This window comes from Ochlerotatus camptorhynchus, unplaced genomic scaffold (assembly GCF_037179485.1).
Source record: "Ochlerotatus camptorhynchus isolate MF236.1 unplaced genomic scaffold, CSIRO-AGI_Acam_v1.1 ptg000248l, whole genome shotgun sequence".
Classification (NCBI taxonomy): Eukaryota; Metazoa; Arthropoda; class Insecta; order Diptera; family Culicidae; genus Ochlerotatus; species Ochlerotatus camptorhynchus.
The window spans coordinates 1461629-1485178 of NW_027040738.1; the positions used below are offsets into that span (position 1 = coordinate 1461629).

Genomic DNA, 23550 nt, shown 5'->3' on the forward strand with positions numbered 1-23550 from the left:
AAACGTGATATGGCCGATCTGAACAGGCAGATTGCTTCCAGAATGGACTCACTCCGAAATGAAAGTTTCGGGCATGTTGTCCAGAATCTGGACGACCACTCCAGACCATTCTGGAAGGTAGCCAAGGTCCTGAAAAATCATTCGAAAACCGGTCCACCTCTCCGAGTCGATAATGATGACGATCGGCTTTTAATCACCCCTCATGAGAAAGCAAATGCGATTGGTGAGCATATTGCCAAATCGCACATGCTTGGCTCCAACATCCAAAGTCCGCTCGAAGTTCAGGTTGAGCAATGCGTACTCAACCTTGATTCCTCCCCTTGTGCCATCCCTCCGAAGGATAGAATCACAGTGGAACAGATTTGCTCAGCGCTGAAATGCACCAAAAACATGAAGGCCCCCGGGTTTGACGGTATATTCAACTTGATCTTGAAGAGCCTCAGCATGAAAGTGCAGTCTCTTCTAACCGCTATCTTCAACAGATGTTTGGAACTGCACTACTTTCCAAGCATCTGGAAAGTAGCAAAAATCATATCAATTCGCAAACCCGGTAAGGATCCAACATTGTCTTCAAGCTACAGACCAATCAGCCTCCTTTCAGCGCTGAGCAAATTGTTCGAGAAACTCATTCTCAATCGTTTGCTCAAGTTTGTGGAGGAAAGCAACATTCTCCTTCCGGAACAGTTTGGATTCAGAAAGGGGCACTCCACCAATCACCAGCTAGTACGGGTGATGAATAACATCCGAAGTAACAAAGCTGTATCCAAGTCCACAGCCATGGCCTTGTTAGACGTTGAAAAGGCGTTTGACAATGTTTGGCATGACGGACTTGTGTACAAGCTTTGTAACTTCAACTTCCCATTACATCTGGTTAAAATCACCCGTAACTACCTTCAGCAAAGGTCGTTTAAGGTATCGTTGAATGGTTGTCTTTCAGACACGTTTTCCATCCCAGCAGGAGTCCCGCAAGGCAGTCTGCTGGGCCCCTTGCTTTACAGCATCTACACTTCCAAAATTCCTCCCCTCGGTGACGGTTGCGTGTTTTTCCTGTTCGCAGATGATACCGCAATAGCCATCAAAGGAAGGATGCCTCGCGAAATAACGAACAAACTTCAACGATGCCTTAACGTCTTTGCTGATTATGCCACCACGTGGAAAATCAAAATTAATGCTTCCAAAACACAAACAATCATGTTCCTCCATCGGCAATCACCCAAACTAAAACCGGCTCCATCTTGTACTGTAATCATGGATGGCACAAGGGTTGAGTGGTCCGTCGAAGTAACCTATCTCGGGATGTTGTTTGACGAAAAGCTCCTATTCCGCTCGCATGTGGAGAAAACCGTAGTCAAGTGTTCCGCCTTGGTTAGGAGTCTGTATCCGCTGATTTGCCGCAGATCCCGCCTCTCAAGGGTGAACAAACTGGCCGTCTACAAACAAATAATAGCACCTGCAATCCTCTACGCAGCTCCGGTGTGGGAATCATGTGCACAGACTCACAGGAACAAAATCCAGGTCGCTCAGAATAGAGTGCTGAGGATGGTTCTTGATCGTCCTATCGACACTAGAATAACAAATTTACATGAAGAGGCAGGCATTGCCAAAATAGATTCCAAAATTAACGAAATTAAGACTAAATTTGCACAAAAATGTAATCTATCAGAACATGCTTTGATAAGCAATTTGTATATAGTGGATTAAGTGTATATTAGACTGATGCAAAATTTGAAATTTTCGCTCCACAGTGCTCAAACGGCTTTAAATCAGGTCCTGAATGGCCTCCCAAAATTTAAACTCATTTAGTGAGAAACTGACTTGGCACAAATCATTCGAAGTTTATATGGAAATTACTATTGGAAAACCAAACTTTTTGTTCATTGTCTTCTACCCATTTTCCATATTGCTTTTTCGAAAAGTTCTATATTTTTTCTTACGAGAATTTTTCTAAGCTACAACTTTGCGGAATATCGTTTTTCAGCTAAATGTCAAATTAAATAGTTATTAATTGTTTAAGAGATTGATAATCTTAAGGCATGATCAAGCAGCTGTTCTGTTAGCAACACTGTATTCTGCAGTGTGACATAGTAGCCATGATATTGGTGCTGTATTCTTCTCACCAGAAACACCAATGTTGCCTGCTGAACAGTTGAATGAGCATAATCATAAGACATCAGTGACTTGAATCATTAATAACTTTTGTTCCGTGCATTTGATTGAAAAGTTGTAGCTGAGAAAATTTGCTACAATTACTGCTATCATTTTTAAAAGCACAGTGATGTGGTGAATTGTTAGATAAATACAAACAAAAACATAAGTTTTCCTATAGTAATTCCCATATAAACTTGAAATGGTTTGTGCCAAGTCAGTTTCCTACTAAAGTAGTTCAAATTTTGGGATGCTAAGCAGGACCCAATTTGGAACCGTTTGAGCACTGTGGAGCGAAAATTTCAAATTTTGCATCAGTCTAGTGTATATAGTAGTTGTAGGTTAATTATAGTTGTAAATAGTATAAGTTGTGGCTAGCTCAGCACTATTCTTATCTCGGGCCGAATGCCCACGTACTCCAAGCAGACTCGTCGGGGGACAAAGTGGACCTATCATCAGACAAACAATCACTTTGAACAGACTTGACATGCACCTAAGGCTCGAGTTTTAGAAATTATAAGACGCAAACAAGTTCATTTAAAAAAATTTTTTATTCATGGATACATGGGTAGAAGGGGGGGGGGGAGTAATGGGAGGGGATAGAGGAAAAGGGAAACGTTGCGGCCGTTCAGCTCCGGTTGGGGCCCATGCGGTTGAGAGAGAGAGAGAGTTGCATTGTCGACATACCTTTGCTCAAGATGCTCACGGAAGGGGGAGAGGCACATCAGTACCAAACACTGGAAAGCGGGGGCGAACCCTCCGGACCTTACTAGGCTGATACCTCCATAACGTCCGATTCTCCGCTCCGCAGCCGTGAGTAGCCGACCGAAATAACTTGGAGCCTCGGCGACTACCTGCACCTGGGATGGGTATATTGTCCGGTGGTTGGGGTTCCTTCTTGGGTTCCTTGAGGGTTGATTCTTGGCGGTTCCTCGATGAACACCGGTTCCTATTTCCACAACCCACGTGGTTTGACAGCGGCGTTTCGAGGCAGCTCCTTCTCCCGGCTACGGTTTTTATTTCTTTTTTTGGCCTGATCCAGTAGTACGCCGTTCCTTCGAAATTCCCTCGACAAAACTTAACGGGATCTTCCTAATCCTGAAGCTTGGATAGGAAACGGCTTCTAACGATACCCACGGAATATGGCTGGTCCGTGATAGAAACCAGGTATCTTCGAACACTCACTCGCGAACTTTTTACGTGAACCTACGATCCGTAGTATTTCGGATTAGAATCCGTAATTATAACCGCGTGCAAGTACGGTCTCACTGTATCACCTCTATTTAAGATGGCTCCAACTATATAAAAAATTCCATAAGTTGCCACGACGAACTTATTACACGTCCGACTTCCGTGATGGTCCCGTACATTCTCCCTCATCGGTCATCTCCAATCTTCCTTCTCCTTCATCCACTCCTTTTCCAACTCTCTCTCACTTCTCTTTCTCCTCTCTTTCGCCGGTTGTCTTCCGGAAATGGGAAAACATACCCATTTCGCTCCATCAGGGATGTGAACGGTGCACGAGATTTGTGCACGGTGAGTCAGTTAGTTGTTTTTTTTTTTGGTTATATTATTTTAGTGCGGAACTTTGCCGTCTTTTTTCTCATTTACATTATAATCATTGAACAAATGACGCAAGCGCGATTTATATTGGTTCAATGGTATTTTTTTTAATTTCTTTTAAACATCATATAGCTGCATGCGACGCTTTACATATATTAAGTATGGGGCTGGGTGACTATTTATACAGGTAATAAATTTTAAGTTAAACATAAATTAACAAATGTAGTTTTAAGATATAGTAAATAAAAAAAATTATATAATGCTAAACACAGATATTTACGTATGAGTGAGCCTTTCTATAGCAATTAAATTTAATAAACTAGTCACCTATAAATTTAAATATATTTATGACAAAAGCTGTACAAAGCCAATCAGCTTCAAAGCCATTGTTCTCGGTGATTGACCGGTAACAATAGTAGTTATAAGTAGTCTCCTTTTTCAAAATTTAAAACAAACCAATCCCACCAAGGTGGTCATTCTTAAAATAGGCCTGATAGGACTAGGAACTGTAATTAATAATAATTGAAATTCAAAAGAACTAAAGTTGAAAAGACGCATCTGTGTCACTTGATAAGTTATACATGTAAACCACACAAATTCAAGAAATATCTAGATCATTTAAAGTCATGATACTGTGATAGCATGCTAGACGGTACCTATGTTTATGCCTTTTGATGCAAATTTTAAGCCTCTCCTATTAACAGAATTATGCCAAAATAAATCTTGTCGAATTCTCTTAATAGGAGGGGCTTAAAATTTACATCTAAAAGCATAAAGGTAAGTACCGTCCGGTATGCAGATCTAATTTCCGAATACCAAAATGGATGGGCAGTCTATTAAAATTTCTACAATTGTACGAAGTAAATGATAATTGAGAAATTGTTTGCGAGTTTATCGATAAAGCCATGTCGCAGCATTTGGCTACACAATACAAGCGCCGATCACGTAAGCGCGCAAAGGAAGAGTAAGCGGACAAACCTCCGAAGAACCACCGAAACAGGATCAGAACGGCTAGAGACAACCAGAGCTGGTAAATATCACGGCCGTCATGTGAGAATGAAAAAACAGGTCCTCTCACTATCACGAGACGACACTACATATCATTAGCTTTCTCGTCATTTTCCAATGATCAAGCACTCATGAGAATAATTCTATTGCGGTTTTAACATCTACATTTCTAACTGATTAAGATTTATTCAAGCAAGTAACTGTATGTAATCGATAGAGTGAATACATTATTTCGATTTTCGTAACTTTAAAAGCAATAAATGAGCTAGTAATTACGATGATCACAACACTGTCACGTTTTGTCATGACGAAAAATTCGATGATATTTTGAAGAAAATCTCTATCATCGTTTTCTCATCCGATGATAGTGACAAAAGTATCTCTGTAAATATCGCGTGAGATCTTTCATTGAAAATGACATTTGCCAGCCCTGGAGACAACATTGCTTTATCTACTGGTTGGGATGTTGGAGAAGGGTCTTCAAGAAAAGGTAGGACATTTGACTATTTTCCTTTGAAATAAAGATGTACATTGTTTGTAACGCATCTGAGGTAAGTGATAATTCACGATTATTTCTAGAAAAATACGTTTCAAAAGAATAAATTGGTAAACAGCATGAGTAAACCTGTTGTTTGCATTGCGGTAATGTTGTTTTTTAATTATATTTAAGTATAACAATTTAATATTTACTATACTTTTGCTGTGATTTGACGTAATCCTACGTCAAATCTACGATCGTGTTTTGGATACAACCTCTTACTTTTTCTTAGTGTAACATAGTTTGGTCTCCTTTTTCAATCTAACACACGAAGAAGTCAAAACAGTTTCTATTGCATGCACTCCGCAAGTTAGGCTGGAATGTATTTCCTGTGCCATCATACAAAGCTCGATGTATGCTCATAAATATCCAAACATTAAAAGAGCGTCGTGCCAAACTTGGACCCTTGAACCAAACGTCGGGCACATACAATAACCATTGCGATAACAGTGACAAATGACAAAAACCAAACTAAAGCAATATTTTAATTTTTCACGTGACTTCAGCTAGTAGTAGATTTTTTATTTTGTTCCCATTACATAGGGGAAATGGATGTAATGTCGGCCTAAGTGGCTCTTATTTGGGCCCATACATAAATTCAGCAATCGACTAAATTTTCAATAGCGTCCAAAAATATCCATTAGTACCGTCCCAATGATGCGTTCATCTAGATAAAATTGATAAATAGCAAATTTTTAGCGATGGTCCCAATCTTAGATCCATAGGCCAATACTAAAGCCATTTTCCCTATTTTAATTTATAGAACAAAGACAAAATTGTAAAAATAGCTCTTAAGGCAACTATTGTAAAACGATCTACGCTGATTGACGACAAATATATAAATAAATAAATAACCAAATAATAATAAATAAAACAATTTACTATGCCCAGGTAAGTCGTGAAAATGTCCAACTCGGTCGAGTTAGTGTTCGTCTCCTATTCAAAATTAAATTTGATGGCAGCGACAAGAATTTTCACAACAGAAGGTACTAAACAGACAGATCTTAACTTGCCCCTACATGGGTCTCCATATAAGTATATGTTTTAATATTTCTGGTAAGTATAATTGTGTTAACAAAATTTATACATAGCTAATACGCAAAAAAAAACTATTCATGGCGACTGGTTCTCAAACCAACATGTTCTCATAATTCGATTATCGAACAGCATAATTCAATTAGCATACGCATGCTCGTTGGTTCGCAGAATAATTTGCCACAACTAGTAATAAACAAATTTTCCCATTAACGTTGTATAGTTAGTTTGGTACTTATCCGAAATGGTCCCGGCTAATCACTGGCTCGCTGCTAATCACTTAGATACATCCTAAAAAAAATCAACAAACCCGAGGCATCTTGCTCGCCGTCAATCCTTGGTACGTCCTCGATTTTCGATCACAAACCTCTGGAACCACTCAACTGCAGCAAATTCCACTGTAGATATCACTTCAATATTCGTCCACGATTCTGCAGATCACTTCGCACCGAGTCCACCACCGATTTCGCAACGCACTCACGCACTAAAGTCCTGAACTTGAATACTATGCTCGATAAATCCCGAAACCTGCACCTGAAACCAACCGAACCGCTTGGTCCGACACTTGCCGTAGTAATAAGTTGGATTTCCAGCTATAGCCGTCAAATAAGCTGTCACACTTTGGCCCCGAAAGTGTCGCTGAACGGCCGAGTTTGTAGTATGGAAGGGCCCTAATCTAATTAGCCATTCCCCATCCTCGCCGTCGCCGCTTGAAGAACTCGGCTGTCTTGTGCAGTTTTCTCCACCATTTGTGCTCTACATACAATGTACAAAAGTTCGTCGCCACCAGCCCTATAGAGTACGATGGCGTGGCGCAGAAATTCCCGCTTGCACTTGTCGTAGTGACCGGGTCTGGATTTAGGTGTCCAAGGCAGAAGTCCAACAAGTCGTCGTCGGGACTTTCCCCCCATGTGACGAATGGATGGCGTAATTCGATCCCTGCTCTATTTGCGATGGGCCCTCGGTAGGTGGTAGGTTCTTAAATCTATGTATGCAATGATCAAAAGTAGGGAACCGAAATAGACAAAACCGGGGGAATGCATATATAGGCAACATTCGAATGGAGGAACAGTCGAACGAAAAGTAAATAAATTAGCATTTTTGACCTATATGAACCGGTAATTAATTAATAAATGGAGAGCAGAGCGAGGGTGCGTCGTTGCAATTGTTGACCGGACATCATCATCGTAGACAACTCGTTAGATCGTAGTCAGATGTCATATTTCTTCTGACAAGGGTGAAGATCACTTTTCATTCGTGGAAGACGACGGGGAACAGATACGTGCGAAAATTAGGTGATGTCTGTGAGTCTGTAGACTTCGTTCGATGACGGTACCAAGGACAAACTCTATTGCATGTCACAAACTTTGAAGACTCTCTACACAGAGAGATTCTTGTCTAAAGCCTTCGTCTTCTACTTCCGCTCGCTAGTTCTCGTCCTTCACATGGTCACAGGATTCCGGATAGCCCGACGGTCGCTATAAGCATGCCCCTCGCACACTCTCCAGTTCATGTTTGCCTGATGGTGTCTTTGTTGGACAGCCTAACTTTCAGCTTTGCCAGAGCTTCTAGTAGACTGTGCCCTCTTGCGTTGGTACATCTGCTTTCCCATTCTACTGTCCAAGCATTGAAGTCCGATCAGCTCTTCAGTAAATCCATCCAGCATCTGGTGGAACTGCTCCATCGTCCGTCTGGGTATATGAAGATTCCGATAATGTTGGCGATCACAAAACCTTCATATGAGCACACCACCACTTATTGAATGGGGTATCTATCCATAACTTGTATTGCCACCATCCCAGCTCTATCGGGAGGAACTCGATAGGTTCCGCAATGATTGCAACGTCACACTTTGTTTCCGTTGTTGGCTGCCACAACATATGCTGTGCTGTGATTGAAGTTTATTTGGCTTACCTCCATTACTGTTATCTTTTTTCGGTATGCTGGGCCTTTGAAGCCTCCCGTTATATTGTAGTTTCCGAAATCATTTTTTTTTTATTCAGAGGGAGAAAGCTGTACAAGTCTATGGACCTTTGAACATTGTCATACTCGTTTGGACTTGAACGACTTTCAATAGAATTTCGATGAAAATTCCAAAGCAATTTTAAGCAGAATTTAAAGGAATTCCGTTCCATCTACGCTGGAGTGCACATGACAGACGGAACGTGGAGGAGGCGAACGAACCGCGAATTGCATCAGCTGCTGGGAGATCTGCCCATAGTCCAAGCCGCAAAAATCGGGCGACTACGATGGGCTGGGCACGACGTAAGAATGTCGAATGACGAAGAGGCGCGCAGCGGGCAATTTGGATCGACAAGGTAGAAGGCGACTCGTGGATGGAGTGTATCTGGCTAATAGATCCACTAGTTAACAATGTTGCAAACATGGTGGGTATATAAATGGTGATACAGCTTTGTCACTATATAGGCGAGGAGGTCGCGGGGGGGAAAAGTGCGGTTTTAGTGCAAATTGTAAACAAACTCGGTCGCTGTCCCATACAAAAATCCAACATGGCTGAATCATGAATTTGACACATTAGAACATCTATATGTAGTCACCTTGGTTGCATACAAGTTCGATAGAATGTATAGAAACGTCATGGGGATCCGATGTGGGGTATTCGCGAAGCTAATAATATTTAAATTTATCGTTAAGTACGTAAAACGATGATTGATGAGAAAGAGTTATGTCTGTTTCTGTGCAGTATCCTGTTCGTATTTCCGATCGCCTCTCAGCACAAAATCTACCTCTGCTGCGAAGTCCTGCCGAGTTCCAATCTTTTTTAAGGTCAATCTCCAACTCCCAGAGCGCACATGCAAAACCCAGAAAACATACCACAATAAATCTGAAACTTCTTGCTTGATGTAAGCAAAAAACGGGGAGTCACAATCCCACTACCGAACGTCCTGCGGAGTCGTCACCTGCACGGCGAATGAAGACAACCCAAATTTGGGTTTAGGTCACTCATAATCGTCAAAAGTGCAGGAACTCAGCGATGAGTAAATTTGCCTCATGGTTTCCTGTGGAAATAAAAGTCAAATTATTTTCATTGATTACATTTACAGGAAAAAACTTCTGACGTGTCACTGTTGACTGTAAATAAAATAATATGCTGAAAGACATACATTTAAAACATTATACAAATTTTCATTTGGGTTACCCCTCGTTAAGATAAACAATTACATAGGTAGCCTTTTTGGCCACAGTGGTGCTTCCATCACTTGAAATTCGGTTCGCCAGCTAAGCAAAAGAGGTTGTTCATATTGTTAATATAATATATTTGCTGACGGTTTGTAACATAATTTCCAAAAGCGTACTACGACGTGGCTAAAAATTTAATGAAAAGAACATGTGATACCATCACTACTGGCCATTGTCTTGGTCTCTCATGCAAGCATACAGCATGAGATTAAACTCCCCCACATTCGTTGAGGTGCTTAAGTTAGGCCTACGGAAGGGAATTTTTGAAGACCAATTGACCAATTTGAAGCAATGAATCCTTATTTATTGTAAACTTCGATCAGCTGAACTTAATTGCAATTTTTGATAAGCTGGAGATCTTTTGATCAACCCATATGCTTTAAAATGAAGGTTAAAGCACAGACAAACAGACATAACACATTGAATATTTCTCATTGTAAAACATCGTCGCTAAAACATTACCGCCATCTGTTGAGTACACTGTGGTGGGTAGTACGTTGACCAGATGGCGGTAGTGTGTAAACGTCAAACGCAAGGGAATTGACTATGCGCACCACAGGTGGCGGTACTACCAACTGAGATACTTTTAAATTGACCGTTAAATGCTTGTTCGATGAACAACTTGTGAGTGTTATGTCTGTTTGTCTGTGGTTAAGGTTTCACCGATCGTTCAGCTGTTGAGATTTCGGTTAAACATTACCGAAAACAACAATCGTTGTTGAGTGTGTGGGGTTCTATGAAGTTTCCTGAACATGTGCGGTAGTCCCTACACTATTCCCCAATTTCGTTAAGCTTCAACGAAGTGGCCTGAAATTAATACAAAGTCTCGGAACTTTTATTCCCTGAAATTAAACAATGTATCCATAACTTCCATAGCAAATGCTCCAAACTTATTTAAAGGTCCCACTTCGAAGTTTCCTGATTTTTTGCAAAGTTGCCTGAATTTCTACGAAGCTTTCCAAACTTCTACGAAGTTCCCTGAAGTTTGAAGAAAAAAAGTTCAGTGCATTCACACAAAGTTAACTGAACTTCTACACAATCATTTACACTTCTTCGAAGTTCACTGAAGCACTTCGCTGAGCTTCTGTAAAGTAAGTTTATTAGACATTTGCTGCAGTTCTAGAAAGTTTCAAGATTCTACACAATTCGCTGATCTTCTACGATGTTTCCCGAACTACTATGAAGTTCGTCGAGCTCAAATGATGCTCCCTTTACTTCCCCGATTTTTTTTTGTATCGACTCAGTTTTAAAAAATTGAAATATTGAAACCCAGTATCGGTGAAGACATTTTGGCCATCTCATTGAAGATTTTTTACGAAATACTCCTGACAGCTCCGGCCTAGGCTTGGAAAGCATAGCATAGGAAAGCACAGTAGGCTGTCCCATTTTTCAGCAATGTTCTCAATATTTTGCTCCTCATCCATAATTCGTTTTATGTATGCTTCAATAGTATCTGTGCAGAAAATTAGCTCATTTGCTCAACACAGGACCTGGTCCAAAGCACTTTTGTGAAAAAATGGCTTTTGATTATTTTTTCTCTTTGATCACTCATAAGTCACTCAATATACTAAATAACTATCTCGAACATATTTTTCATAGAGCCGTAAGGGCTATAGAATAATTTCTCTGATGAAGATAAATGCTTAAAATGTACGAACAATATTTTAATAATTAGAATTTCTCGCCTTGCACTAACATTTACAAGCAAGTTTCCACATATTCAGTGCCAAAACCAAACAAAATATATATATATTTATAACAAAACTACCCTTACTGGTGCTTAGGGGACAATGAAATACAACTTTCGTCCTAACGGAAATTGCACGGAGATCAGCTTGCATGCAAGTTGCGCCACCGATTTTAATCATAGTACGCCTGACGAAACTTCACTCAGTGGCAAAGTGACAGCTAAATCTATTGTCTTACTGTCAAACTTACGTCAACGCAACGCAAACGGATCTAATGTGGGTGGCCCTTAACCAATGACATTTATATAAGGTCTGGGCTAACAGGCAGCTTGCTGGTGTTAGAAGCAAAAATGTTGTAAACATTGCTGAAACTCTGCGAACAGATAGATATACGTCACTGCCGACATACTGAGAACAGATAGAAATACGTCACTGCCAACAGCTGTTTCGTGTAAAAAGATAAACATTGCAATATAATACGAACACCACTAACCATTTGCACATTTCACTAACACCAATAAGCCCTTTGGCCCAGACCTTATATAAACGTCATTGGCCCTTAACAGTGTTCTTCCGTCAATGTCTCTTGAATCTCTGACATTGACGGAAGAACACTGTGACTGAGTGAAATGTTGCGGAAAGGTCACGACACCTAGCTGAATGATATTAAATTAATACATCAGTACCAACATTTCAAAGGGGCGTAATTACATTTGTAAACAATGGCTTTAGTCGTCGATTTCTCGCAAATGAAAGCTTACTCATGGAAATGAATGACACCAGCACGCAGAGGAATGTTTCCTGTATCAGCTAGCATTTGTAATTTGGAGGGGTGGGTTTTCATTTGCGAGAAATCGACGTCTAAAGCCATTGTTTACAAAAGCAATTACGCCCCTTTGAAATGTTGGCACTGACATGTTTACAGTTTTCGGAAGCCTGGATTGACAGTGATGGTTGAAGGTTGGTTAAAAGAAGACGCAGAAATATTTTACCTATGCACAGCAAAAAAAAAATGTAATATCGATCAACGTAATTCAAGCTGATGTATGAAATAATGATGTAATAGCAAAAAGCAGATACAATATAACATCAATGGATGTAATTTTGTTTGCAAAATCGATGTACATCGTACAATGTGATATTACACAACCGATGGATTTACCTGGTTGCAGCAGTTTCGATGTAATATTCAACAACTTTTTTTGCTGTGTGGCCAAGATAAGTCTGAGCATAATTCCACCACAATTTTAAAGAGAATTCCATATGCTTTAATGAGACAACTCAACCCCACCCCCAAGCTCTTCCTCTGATCCTATCCTTAGACAAAGTACCGCTCTAATCTCGGGTAAGCCGTAAATATTCGGCACAACTCCTACACACTTAGATTTTTTGCCGAGATGGGCACCACCGAGCAGATCGGCATTTTATTTTGCTGTAAATCAGTGAAAAACTTGCCGATATTCAGCTATCAAATGGGAGTTTTGTCGAGATCTCAGCTATTAAACATAAATTTTGCTGAATCGCGGCAAGTTTTTTACTGAGCTCCAGCAAAATAAAATGCCGAGCTGCTCAGTGGTGCTCATCTCGGCAAAATAATCTAAAACGCTGGCCAGACTGAGGAGTTATAACATGTTATAACGGTTGTCAAATAATAGCAACACAGAAACCACCATCAAGATAGGACTATAACATGTTATAACTCTGTAGTCTGAACGTGAGTACTGCGAACTAACTCAAAATGCTTGTCATCTGGGAGCCGAGTCAAACTGTCAAACGGAAGCCAAACATTCAAAAGAGCTCAGAAGTCACGTAGGTAGTTACTGTTTGAACCACAAGTAAAGGTGTTGCCACCTACAGAAAACAAATTAAGAATTATAATTATGAAACTGTCGAAACATCAACCTTAGTAGGCGGATAATGTAAATCATCGAGTGTGATGCTCGAAAAAGTGTTTTTTATTTGATATTAATAATGCCAAAACTGGGTTGCTGAAACAAGAATGTAATCAAACTTTATAAGAGTCATGTGAGCTTTGTGGGCAGGTGCACTCCCATCACCATGTACACGTTATTTCTGGAGCAGAGGAGGAGGAGCCAAGAGTTCATTTGACAGCATGTATATACAATTTTGTGAGCTGCTTCAGTAAAACAATTTGAAACTTCGGACTAGCTCACTTGAAAAATAAAATCGGTTGAGTTCGCAGTACTCAGATCTGAACGTACTATAAGTGTGTACTGCACATAAAATTAAGTGAATTTTGTTACAAGCAATGAACAATTCACTATCGGCTCCGTAAAGCTTACGCGATTCAGCCTTACTATAAAAGAAATAGATAAAAAAGATAATTCCATCGATATTCTGGAGGGTGTGGGAAAGAAATTTAAGCTACACACTTAGTTTTTTTTTCTACCGAGCTAGGCTGTGCAAATCTCGGCAAAAATAAGTTTCACTGAGATCTCAGCAAAAGTGACATTTGATTGCTGAGTCTTAGATAATGCTTAGCTGAATCTCAGCAAACAATTGAAATGTTTGCTGAGACCTCAGTAAAACTTTTTTTGTCGAGATTTGCACAGTCGTGTACTTCTTCCGAGATTAATGAGCGATTTCTAGAGCGAATATCAAAACTCATGCAAAATTATCTATTCTAAGCATCAATCAAAAGGCATTTGAAAGAGTTCGGAAGTTATTTAGTTGATACGGAAGGCTAGTTTAAACAAACTCCCTATTACTAGTAATTTATGTTGATGCCTGTTTGAATAATCGTACGAATTCCAGGACGTATGATTACATCTCTTTCGATACTTTATCTGCTACAACATGGAACTAAATCCTGAAAACATTATTGTGAATGATTACAGAGCATCTATAAATTCCTACAATCTTCAGTCTTGCCCCACTGTTCGCGCACGAAGCGAATGTTGGTAAGCCCATAGAACACCTTTCACACATGAAAAACTCACCCTTGCTAACCCCGAGACGATTGTGCGTAATCGGTCCCTCACGTACTAACGCTCTTGTCCATACAACACGCACTGCTCACCCGAGCGACCACTTCCGCTTGAATCGCATTTTACGAGTAATGGACATGTCCCAACACACCGACAAGTACCGAATGTAAGGAAACCTGTCTGCTGAGACGCTGAGTACCAGTAAGTAAGAGTACCAATGAAGATGAGTTTACGCGCAGCGCGTCTTTGTTATTTTGAACACCGAACCGGTAATATTAAACCATCGTATTAGATTGAATTGTCGTTGGCTTTTTATTCTCCTGCACAGCCCTTTTCGAGGCTATGTCTAATTATCAAAGACGAGCTATTTATTACGCTGCGTTTCCGAGGAGTCCCTTCAACCGAAAGGAATTTACATACAGTCCACCAGTTCCTGCTGAGCCAACTTTGGCTCATTCCAGACACTCCTTCAGGTGAAGGAATATTCCGACAGCCCGTCGGGTTCCTGCAAGTGTCCGAGACCGGACACCCACTAAGACTCCGATAACTTTCGATTTGCTCAAATTTAGAAATTTTTGATTTTTCAACTAAACCGCGGCGTATTAGTGAGATTGGACCTCCTGTATCAAATAACGCTTTAAGATACGTATAACTTTAAGAAAGTTTTAAATCTACCAGTCCGTCATGTTCTTCTTTTGAAATTTCTAATTCAGATGAATCTATATCATCAGCATTGATCGAGCTTGATATTTGATAACGATCGACTTCGTTTCGATGAACATCATCCCTAGATTTAAGGCGACAAACAGCAGATACACGTCCGAGTTCATCGCAGGAAAAACATCTGATTGGTCTCTTTGAATTAGTTGAAACTTCGCTTCTTATCAGGTGAAATGCTGTAGTTTCTTGGGATTCTTGACCTCCCCCTCCTCCTGCGTAGACAATTGTCCATATTTTTTTTTTAATTTGCATGGGCCGTGGATAATTGAAACCCTCCCCCCTCCCAACCTGTCTACGTACACCCCTATTCTGTATTTCGTTTCGAACGAAATTCTCATACAAAAAAATATTTTTTTTGTATGAGAATTTCGTTCGAAACGAAATACAGAATAGGGGTGGTAGTTTATGGACAGCCCGCAAGTTCTCAATCAGATAATTTCAGTTTCTTGGTTGCGGAAACCGCCCGAGAGCCCGACACACCAGAGCTAATCGGGACTACGTCTTAAACGCTGTACAGACAGGAGAGTTAAAACATATTATAACGGTTGTCAAATAATTGCAACACAGAAACCAACATCAATATAGCGCTATAACATGTTATAACTCTGTAGTCTGAACGTACTATAACTCTCCAGTCTGCACAGCGTTTTACCTGTAGGACTGCCTGTGATCGAAAAGCCCTGATGCAAGGAGGCGTGAAGCCTTGTTCGCCCTAATAAAATTGTATGGTTAATTTGCTTGACGACGTGTTCTGGGTATCATCCAAACCATTTGTGGAATAGTTCAATGATTTGGGTTATCGTTCGTTTATGGTTATTTTTATTAGGGCGTCTCTGAACGTGCTGGTGTGCTAGTGTGTGTATCATCGCATGATAAACGGAGAACCAAGAGCTATGGTTAATTCACTACGGTTTGTCTACGCATATCCCACATTGGCCAGAATCCGTTTCGATTGGGAATATTCGGCAAAATATTCACCTCTTCCAGACCAGCTGCACTTCTCCAAACGTTTGCGTAGATCGAACGTATTCATTGGTACAGCGAACATCTTCTTCAAGTTTCATATTATTTCGTCGTAGTTCAACATATAATCCGGATGTGAATGTAACCAGGCTAGAGTTTTAGCTTTGAGATTTTTGGTAACCACTAGCTTCATGACAAAATCGTTCACAAACAGCGCTCGTTTTGAATCTTCCAGTACAAGAATGGCAGCATCATCAAAATTTGAAACTTCCACAAGCGTTTTGTTGGTTGCAGTACAAGTTACCTTGATGCGGTGCATCCGATGATTAAAAATTTCGTGCGGCTCCAGAATTTCCTTGGCTCAATTCATGAACTGGAATTCCACTTCCATGAGCGATGCGATTCAACACCGGTCGGGAAACTGGATTGCAGCAGCATTCATTGCGTTGGAAACGGCGATACCTGCTCCAGAAAGTCTGCCTTCAGAAATTGGGCAACAATTCAAACCGGAAACGGCGATACCTGCTGCAGAAAATCTTTCTTCGAGACATGAATTACAAACGGATCCAGACTCTTCACCAATAGCAGCAGTATTTCCTCTTGAACGTTCCAAAAGTTTCCAATTCTTCAGAGGTTTTTTGACTTCGAAGCAGCATGGCTTTATCCCACTTCTGAACTGTAGAGATTCAATAAAATATGTCTTGTGGGTGTGAAGCATTATTACAGAATGTCCTAACAATTCTTTGGTACAAGCAATGAAAATATTGAACTTATTTGACAAAACCCAGGTAATCTTGACGTTTGATTATTGAAAACAATTTGAATGAAGAAAAGAGACCTACTGCTGTCATGATTACCTGAGATTCGTCAAATAATGTAAATATTTACACCAATTGCATCGAAGAATGTCAATGTTTACTCTTCATCCCTCAGTCTGCTTACTATGATTATGAATTACAACACCTTGTTTGATAATCGTATATGGCTTGATGCAGCTTGGAAAATTCCGGAGAACTTAGATTTGGGCGTAATTGCTTTTGTAAACAAACACGTCAATCGCCGATTGCTCACGAATAAAAGCTCAATCTCGCAAACAAACTAACCAAATGATAGAGGAATCATTCCTCTACCTGTTTGTGTTGTTAGTTCTAGACCAACAATTGAAATAGGCGGAACAACCAAACGTAAACAATGGCTTTAACCGCAAATTCCTCGATAATAAAAGCACATCCAAGCAACCTAACAACATCATCTGATAGTGCAAGCTTTCTTTATCGAATGGCATTGTTAGTTTACGTGGGAGTGTTTTGAGTCTCGAGAATTTTGTGTTTAAGGCCATTGTTTACGTTTGGTTGTTCCGCCTGTTTCAATTGTTGGTCTAGAGTTTTCGAGATTGGGCTTTGATTCGCGATAAATCGGTGATTGACGTGTTTGTTTACTCAAGCAATTACGCCCAAATCTCGAAGTTCTCCGGAATTACCTGATTATCGATTTGTCCTGTCACTCGAATTTTTTGCTGAAATGTGATTTTTTTTAGCATATCCAAATTGCCCCATGTTCCCCTACATAAACGATTTAGATTATGTATATTATACAGTATACTTTATATTTCATACTCGCCTGGCGCCTGTGATGGACATTGAAAAAAATCCCATTTTAACGTTTTCATGGCAGTGCTTTAAGTTTTTTCAACATCAGATGTTTACGGGATTTGTACAACATCAGGTCCTGGGTGCAGCTAGGTTTATGACAGAATCCTTCAAGGGCAATTTGAGTCCTGGACCCTGGTAACATGTTAGGAGGCCTTCCAAATATGTACCTGTTTACCAACAAACTGCAACGTGACTTGGTACGCAGAGTGAGCCATCCTCCCTTAACATATTACATTATGACCGGTGGAATTGCGTTTCGATAGGCAAAACAACAACATATTATAAATAGCACGAATCTTAAACCTTAGGCAAAACAGCAAAACCTCGCAACAGAAAGAGACGACAAACCACCGAAGTCTAGTCAGTGCATGTCGCCATCATTCACAACAACACAAGCGATTAGTCGTAGCCGAGCGACTTCAATCTGAGCATTTGGGAGGATTCCCTAAAACGGATTTGCCGGGGCATTCCTAAACACAGACACACACATTTGTTTGTTCGTTATCTGGCTGTGCGTGGCCTTGCGTCGTTCGCTATTCCGTGTTTTCGGTTGATCCTGGCGAGGGTGTCAAGGTTACAGGAAAATTCGGTAGTCCTGTTAGTTGGTTATGCTCATCGATCGCAGCAAATGGAGTTCGAAACAGGATTATGCTTTCTGATCCACTTAATTTGAGAATTGGATTGCATTAATTTGGCGTAACTATCAGCGAGTTGCAAGTTGCAGTATTCCATTTCAAAGCACTGCTCTAAATTTATCTAATTAATACATTTATGAATGTTCTTTCGAATTAGCAAACAGCGAGGAGTTGTTCCTCAACATACAAAAGACTTAAGTTTATGAACCGTACATTAGAGATTCGAACCGCACTCAATTATTGAGAATCTTAGTATACTCCAAACACCAATACGCATTCTTCACCTCGCCACCTTCGGCCTTCAGCTGCGGAAACAGATTGGTGGGCAAAATCGGATCCGAGCTCTGGTAGAAAATGCTTTGCACCGTCCTGAACTTAGTCCGACTGGTCATTCCGATCCGCCTGATGTACGGACTGCCATTCTCCACCAGCTCGATGATCTTATTGTTCAGAATCGGAATCTCCAGCTGGTCCGTTTTCTTCGATCGGAATTCCTCGAAACTTACCGTCGGGCGGGCAAAGTACTCTTCCGCCACCTGTGGGTAGATGCTGGTCAGTTTGAGATGCGCCTCGATCGACAGCAGGTGCTCCAACAGCAGATGAACCTGGGCCAGTTTGCCGATCTTCAAATTGGCTTCATCCGCGTTGAAGTAACTGTTCCGGATGGCACCATCATCGTCGTGATCCCCACTGCCGTCTCCGGTGCCGGAAAGTATAGCCGTCTTCCGGCTTTGGGCGGAACTACCAGTCGACGACGGAACGGCTTCATACATCGATTTGCGAATGCTGGAAGCCCGCGAGTTGTTTCTAGCATCGGATCCTTTCGCACTGCGACCGACTTTACCCAAATCCAAGTTGCAGATTTTGCTCTCGTGGAAGATGATCTGATAGTCTTTGAAGATCTTTTCAAACCCAATCTCCAGGAGTAGTTCGAATGGTTCCGCTCCGGTTAGGATCGGAATTGCCAATCGACCCTGGGCAATCGATTTGATCAGCTGCGCCAGACGGTTGTTGTTGCTGGGGATGTTCTGAGGATAACAAAAGACAATCATCATTCACTTCAACCAAATCTACCCATTACTTACTGCCAAGTTACTTCTGGATGCTGCCTTGAAGATGAATGTGAGCACATCCTTCAAATCGTCGTAACACGAGCAATCTAAAATGAAACCAAAGTTCAAAATCAACCCCATCCATCAACCGGCATCAACCTCACATTTCAGCACACTCCACAGCCTATCCGTCACATCCACGGCCGTCCGATTCTTAACCCGCTCCACGATCGATGCAATCTGACCCAGATTGTACTCGGTCGATTCGACCATGCAAAACTCCGTCAGAATCTTGTGCGCCTTTTCCTTGATCAAACCGACATCCAGCGATCCGACGTAGCGCTCGTCGTCCGGATTGGGCCTTCCTTCGCTTCGAATCTGCAAAATCCGATCCCGGATCGTCTCCAGCAGGTGCAACTGACTCCAAAAATACTCCGCCACGGATTGAGTTTCGTCAACTTGAATCGCCTGCCGTAGAATGATGTCCGCCTTTTTGTTGATGCAAAACGAAGGATTCTCCGAGTGGCTGATCCATCGCAACTTGATGCTGATGTGAGATTGGATCTTGTACCACAACTCTATGCTCGTCTCCAGTTCCTTCGTGAACCCTGGTGCCCTCACTTCGTGCACTCTCTGCAACCGACCCATGGTAAGATGACTCTCCGGAAAGTATCCCAACAACTTTACCGCTCCCCTCATAAACCGCCTCTCACCATTCAACTCGACCTGCAGCAGCAACGTCCGGTCCATATCCTTCCCATCGCAAAGGGCCCACAAATGGCCAATACCACCCATTCCACTACCCAGTACCTCCTGAAGAATCGATCGGCCTTTCTCCACCGACACCGGTCCGAAACATTCCTCCTTCTCGAGCCAAGGATTTTTCAAACTCAGTACCACACCCGGCTCAGCCGACATGTCCAAGTTTTCCAGCTTTACCTCGTCCTTCAGCGGCGAACCGGTCAGATCCAAATTCGGCTGGGAATCGTCGCCCATCTTCGGACTGAAGTTGTTCCCATCCGTGAGCAGAGCCCTGCTCCGCAGTTCATCCTGTTTGTAAATGAATACGATTTTGCCCTCAACGTCAGCCACCGACTGGATATAGGTCGGAGCCGATGCCAGCTGGAAATCGATCGAATTGTACGCGTCACGGAGAAACGCGTATACGTTTGCCAGATTTACGACTTCTGCTGGCATTATTTGGTTGATATTTTGGGTGATTTCACTGGAAAATTCGAAACAAAATAAAATAATTGCGGTGGCGTCCGTTGCACTGCGTTTGTTTACATCGGGTTTTTGAAATTTTTCTCCAACTGTCAAAAGAATGCGCGCCTCGATGGGTTCAAGGATTTCGATATCACACTCAAAAAATTCCACACGTCATCATCATGTGTCTCACACTTAATTTTGCGCTTATTGTGAAACACATCCATTTCATGTGTGAATCTTATGCTATGAACCATGCCTGAACTCTATGGATTTGAATTGTGACACACTTGGATTTTATGTGCTTCACATCGTGATATCAATAGCTTTGCACATCATAGTTCAATATTCTACAATATTCTACTTTATCGACTTCTAATTTACCGACTCTAAAAATGAATCGACAAATATATAAACAAAACTGCCAGAGGCCAGAGCTTTCACATATCTTTTCAATGAGTCTGATTTGGGATTCGATCATGGACTGTTGGGGTGCGCTGCTGCCGGAGTCTTCGTTCGATCTCACTGTGCCACGTTTGTTCTCAAATATGAGGCGGGTTGATAGAATAAAGTCACAACTCTTGTTCTCTATGTTTACCTTTCTGAGCAAGCAATTCACATCACATTGAAATGCAAAACACTTTAAATCCATCTGTTTTGAACAGTAGTGTGATTCAATGTGCAATACACTTGAAAAGATAGTGAAAGATTTTCAACATTTCAAAGTTTGAAACACTAGAAATTAACGTGTATAACACATTGAACCAAGGTGAAATACATTTAAAGTAAATGTGATTGTGCATTTAAAAAATCAAGAGTTTAAACACTTCGATCAAACGTGTGGAATTTTTTGAGTGCAGAGAGGGAAGACTTTTGCTCTGGGGGGGGACGTGCTGTCAAATCAGCCTACTGATCATTCTTGTATGAAACTGGCTCCAAACGTAAACAATCGCTGTAGGTTTCTTATGGCTTGTTTACCTTTGGAACCAGTTATGCGAGGCATGCGAGGTAGGCGACGATTGTTCGTATTTGACAGCCGCCTCCCCCCCTTGCTTTTGCTCGGAGAACCGTGCACGGAAACATTGATATACTCATCGATGCTTAAAACTTAACCACTTTTTATATCGATCATTTTTCTTATGTTGGAAAAATCGAGGGAAAATTTCAGAGCTGACTTCGTTCTCATCAGAACATTCGATAGGCACTACGACTCCGGATCGTATACACGATAGCCCTTGGTATCTTCGCAATATCCAATAAACACGCCTTTCTCCGCCTTTGGATCGAACTTTTTACGCTTCATATTCGGAATATGGACCATCACGCTTGAACCGAAAACTCGTAAATGCTTCAAGCTGTCCATACTTCTTCAGGAGTCTTCCCTCCGATGGACATAGCAGGAGAGCGATTGACCAAGTATGCTGCTGTTGATACCGCTTCTACCCAAAATTCCTTCTTTAGTCGTGCATCGTTTAGTAGACAGCGAGCCTTCTCCACCAATGTGCGGTTCATCCTTTCCGCCGTATCGTTTTGCTCCGGTGTATAAGGACAGGTCTTCTGATGACGTATACCATCGTCCTCCAAAGCTCGTCGAAATTTGTCGCTAAGGTATTCCCGTCCATTGTCGGTTCGAAGAATCTTGATTTTCTTACCCGTCTGTCGCTCAGCCTTTGCTTGAAACAATTTGAACGTCTTAAACGCTTGATTCTTTGTTTGCAGGAAATAGACAACAACTCGCTTGCTTGCTTCGTCCACAAACGTAATGAAATAACGATTGCCACCCAATGACGGAACCTCTACCGGCCCACACAAGTCGGAATGTACAAGCTGCAGAATCTTTGATGTTTTTGTTTTACTTCTCTGGAACGGTAGTCGAGCTTGTTTGCCTTCTGAACATGTAGTGCAGTCTGCCAGCTGGATGTTTGAAAAATTCTCGGAAAAATTAACATCCTCGTTCGATTGCTTGAGCTGCTTCAAACTAGCCTCGTTCAAGTTACCCAATCGTCGATGCCACATCTCAATGTCGTTGGTAAGAAATGACTGTTCCGATTCTACCACTCGGTTCACTCAATTCACCATCATCATCTAGCACCTCGCACTTGTCTGCCGAGAAAATAACTTTATGACCTCGTTTGCACATCGTACTTACTGACAGCAGGTTTGTTGCTAAATCCGGGATCTTCAGAACATCATGAACATCAATGGAGTCGTCCCGCTTCTGTAGAACCACGGTACCTCTTGCCACGGCCTTCATAGAACCATTGTTTGCTGTTCCAACGTCGTCTTCAATTGCCATCTCTTCAACAAATTTCTGGCTTGGTTGAGCCATGTGGCACGTCGCTCCCGAATCAATATACCACGCCTTGCTCTTAACATTACCCATCGCAAAAATGCTGCAGAGCCCTTTCAGGTTTCGCTTCACCTTTTTGGGACATCTGGCAGCAAAATGACCAAGCTTACCACAATTGAAGCACGTCTTCTCAGCTTTCTCTGCCTTCGTCTTCTTATATTGGTTCTTAGCTTTGCCTGGGTTCGTCCCACGCGAGTACAGTGCTCCATTGTCGCTGCATGTAATGGGACTTTTTTCGAAAAATCTTGGCTTTGACCGAATCCGATGACAATTTTGCTCCAGACGCCTCCAATCCCATGATCATCGGCTCGTAATATTCTGGCAGTCCCATCAGGAGCAACGCGACTAACCACGAATCATCCACCTTGAAACCAATTGTCGAAAGCTTGTGGCTGGTAGACATCAGCTCGTTGACGTAGCTTTCAACGCTTGAACAATTGACCAGCCGGATCGAAGTAAGCTTACGTAAGAGACCAATCTTCCTTGTCAAACCAGAGTCTTGAAAGGTTTCGGCAAGTTTCTTCCAAGCAGCTGCTGCGTCCTCCTTCGTGGATCAGAATCATCTGCATCGCAAATGCCCAAGTTGAATAATTTTCACAGCCCTTCAACTTCTCTATAGCCGGCAAAGCTACGGAACCCGTCGTAACTCGAACGCTTCCTGCTTCAGTTCGACTTCCGACTTCCGACTTCCGACTGCTGCTATCGCTGCTACCTCCAGTTGACATCTTGAAAACTTAATTTATTCTTTCCTTCCGGTTAGGTTCTGGGCCCATAACCTCTTGCAGAGTTAAAAGGAAAAACGGTGCTTTAGGTTTGAAGGAACCGAGGAAGGAACAAAGTGGAATG

The 23550-nt window shown here is 41.6% G+C and overlaps 2 protein-coding genes across 2 annotated transcripts in view; both read right to left on the minus strand.

Annotated features, from left to right (window-relative positions):
- Positions 1-6897, minus strand: part of LOC135704806 (chaoptin-like) — a 267836-nt gene extending 260939 nt beyond the window's left edge. Inside the window, exon 1 of the mRNA XM_065226323.1 lies at positions 6600-6897. Within this exon, the coding sequence (XP_065082395.1) occupies positions 6600-6608 (9 nt within the window). The 5' untranslated portion in view covers positions 6609-6897. The remainder of the gene's footprint in view (positions 1-6599) is intronic.
- An 11421-nt stretch (positions 6898-18318) lies between these two features.
- On the minus strand, positions 18319-20353 carry LOC135704791 (protein zwilch-like). Its single transcript, XM_065226292.1, has 3 exons — positions 19313-20353; positions 19182-19255; positions 18319-19124 (listed from the first exon to the last, which is right to left on the minus strand). Exons 1-3 carry the CDS (start codon positions 20343-20345, stop codon positions 18330-18332), a joined length of 1902 nt encoding a protein of 633 aa, XP_065082364.1. The 5' UTR covers positions 20346-20353; the 3' UTR covers positions 18319-18329.
- Between the last annotated feature and the right edge of the window lie 3197 nt (positions 20354-23550).

Excerpts from the sequence above, each read along its gene's own strand:
- LOC135704791 (XM_065226292.1), bottom strand. The coding sequence starts at position 20,345 with ATGCCAGCAGAAGTCGTAAATCTGGCAAACGTATACGCGTTTCTCCGT. Across the intron at positions 19,256-19,312 it reads GCTGTGGAGTGTGCTGAAAT|ATTGCTCGTGTTACGACGAT; the intron begins GTGAGGTTGATG and ends GTTTCATTTTAG. Across the intron at positions 19,125-19,181 it reads CATCCAGAAGTAACTTGGCA|AACATCCCCAGCAACAACAA; the intron begins GTAAGTAATGGG and ends TGTTATCCTCAG.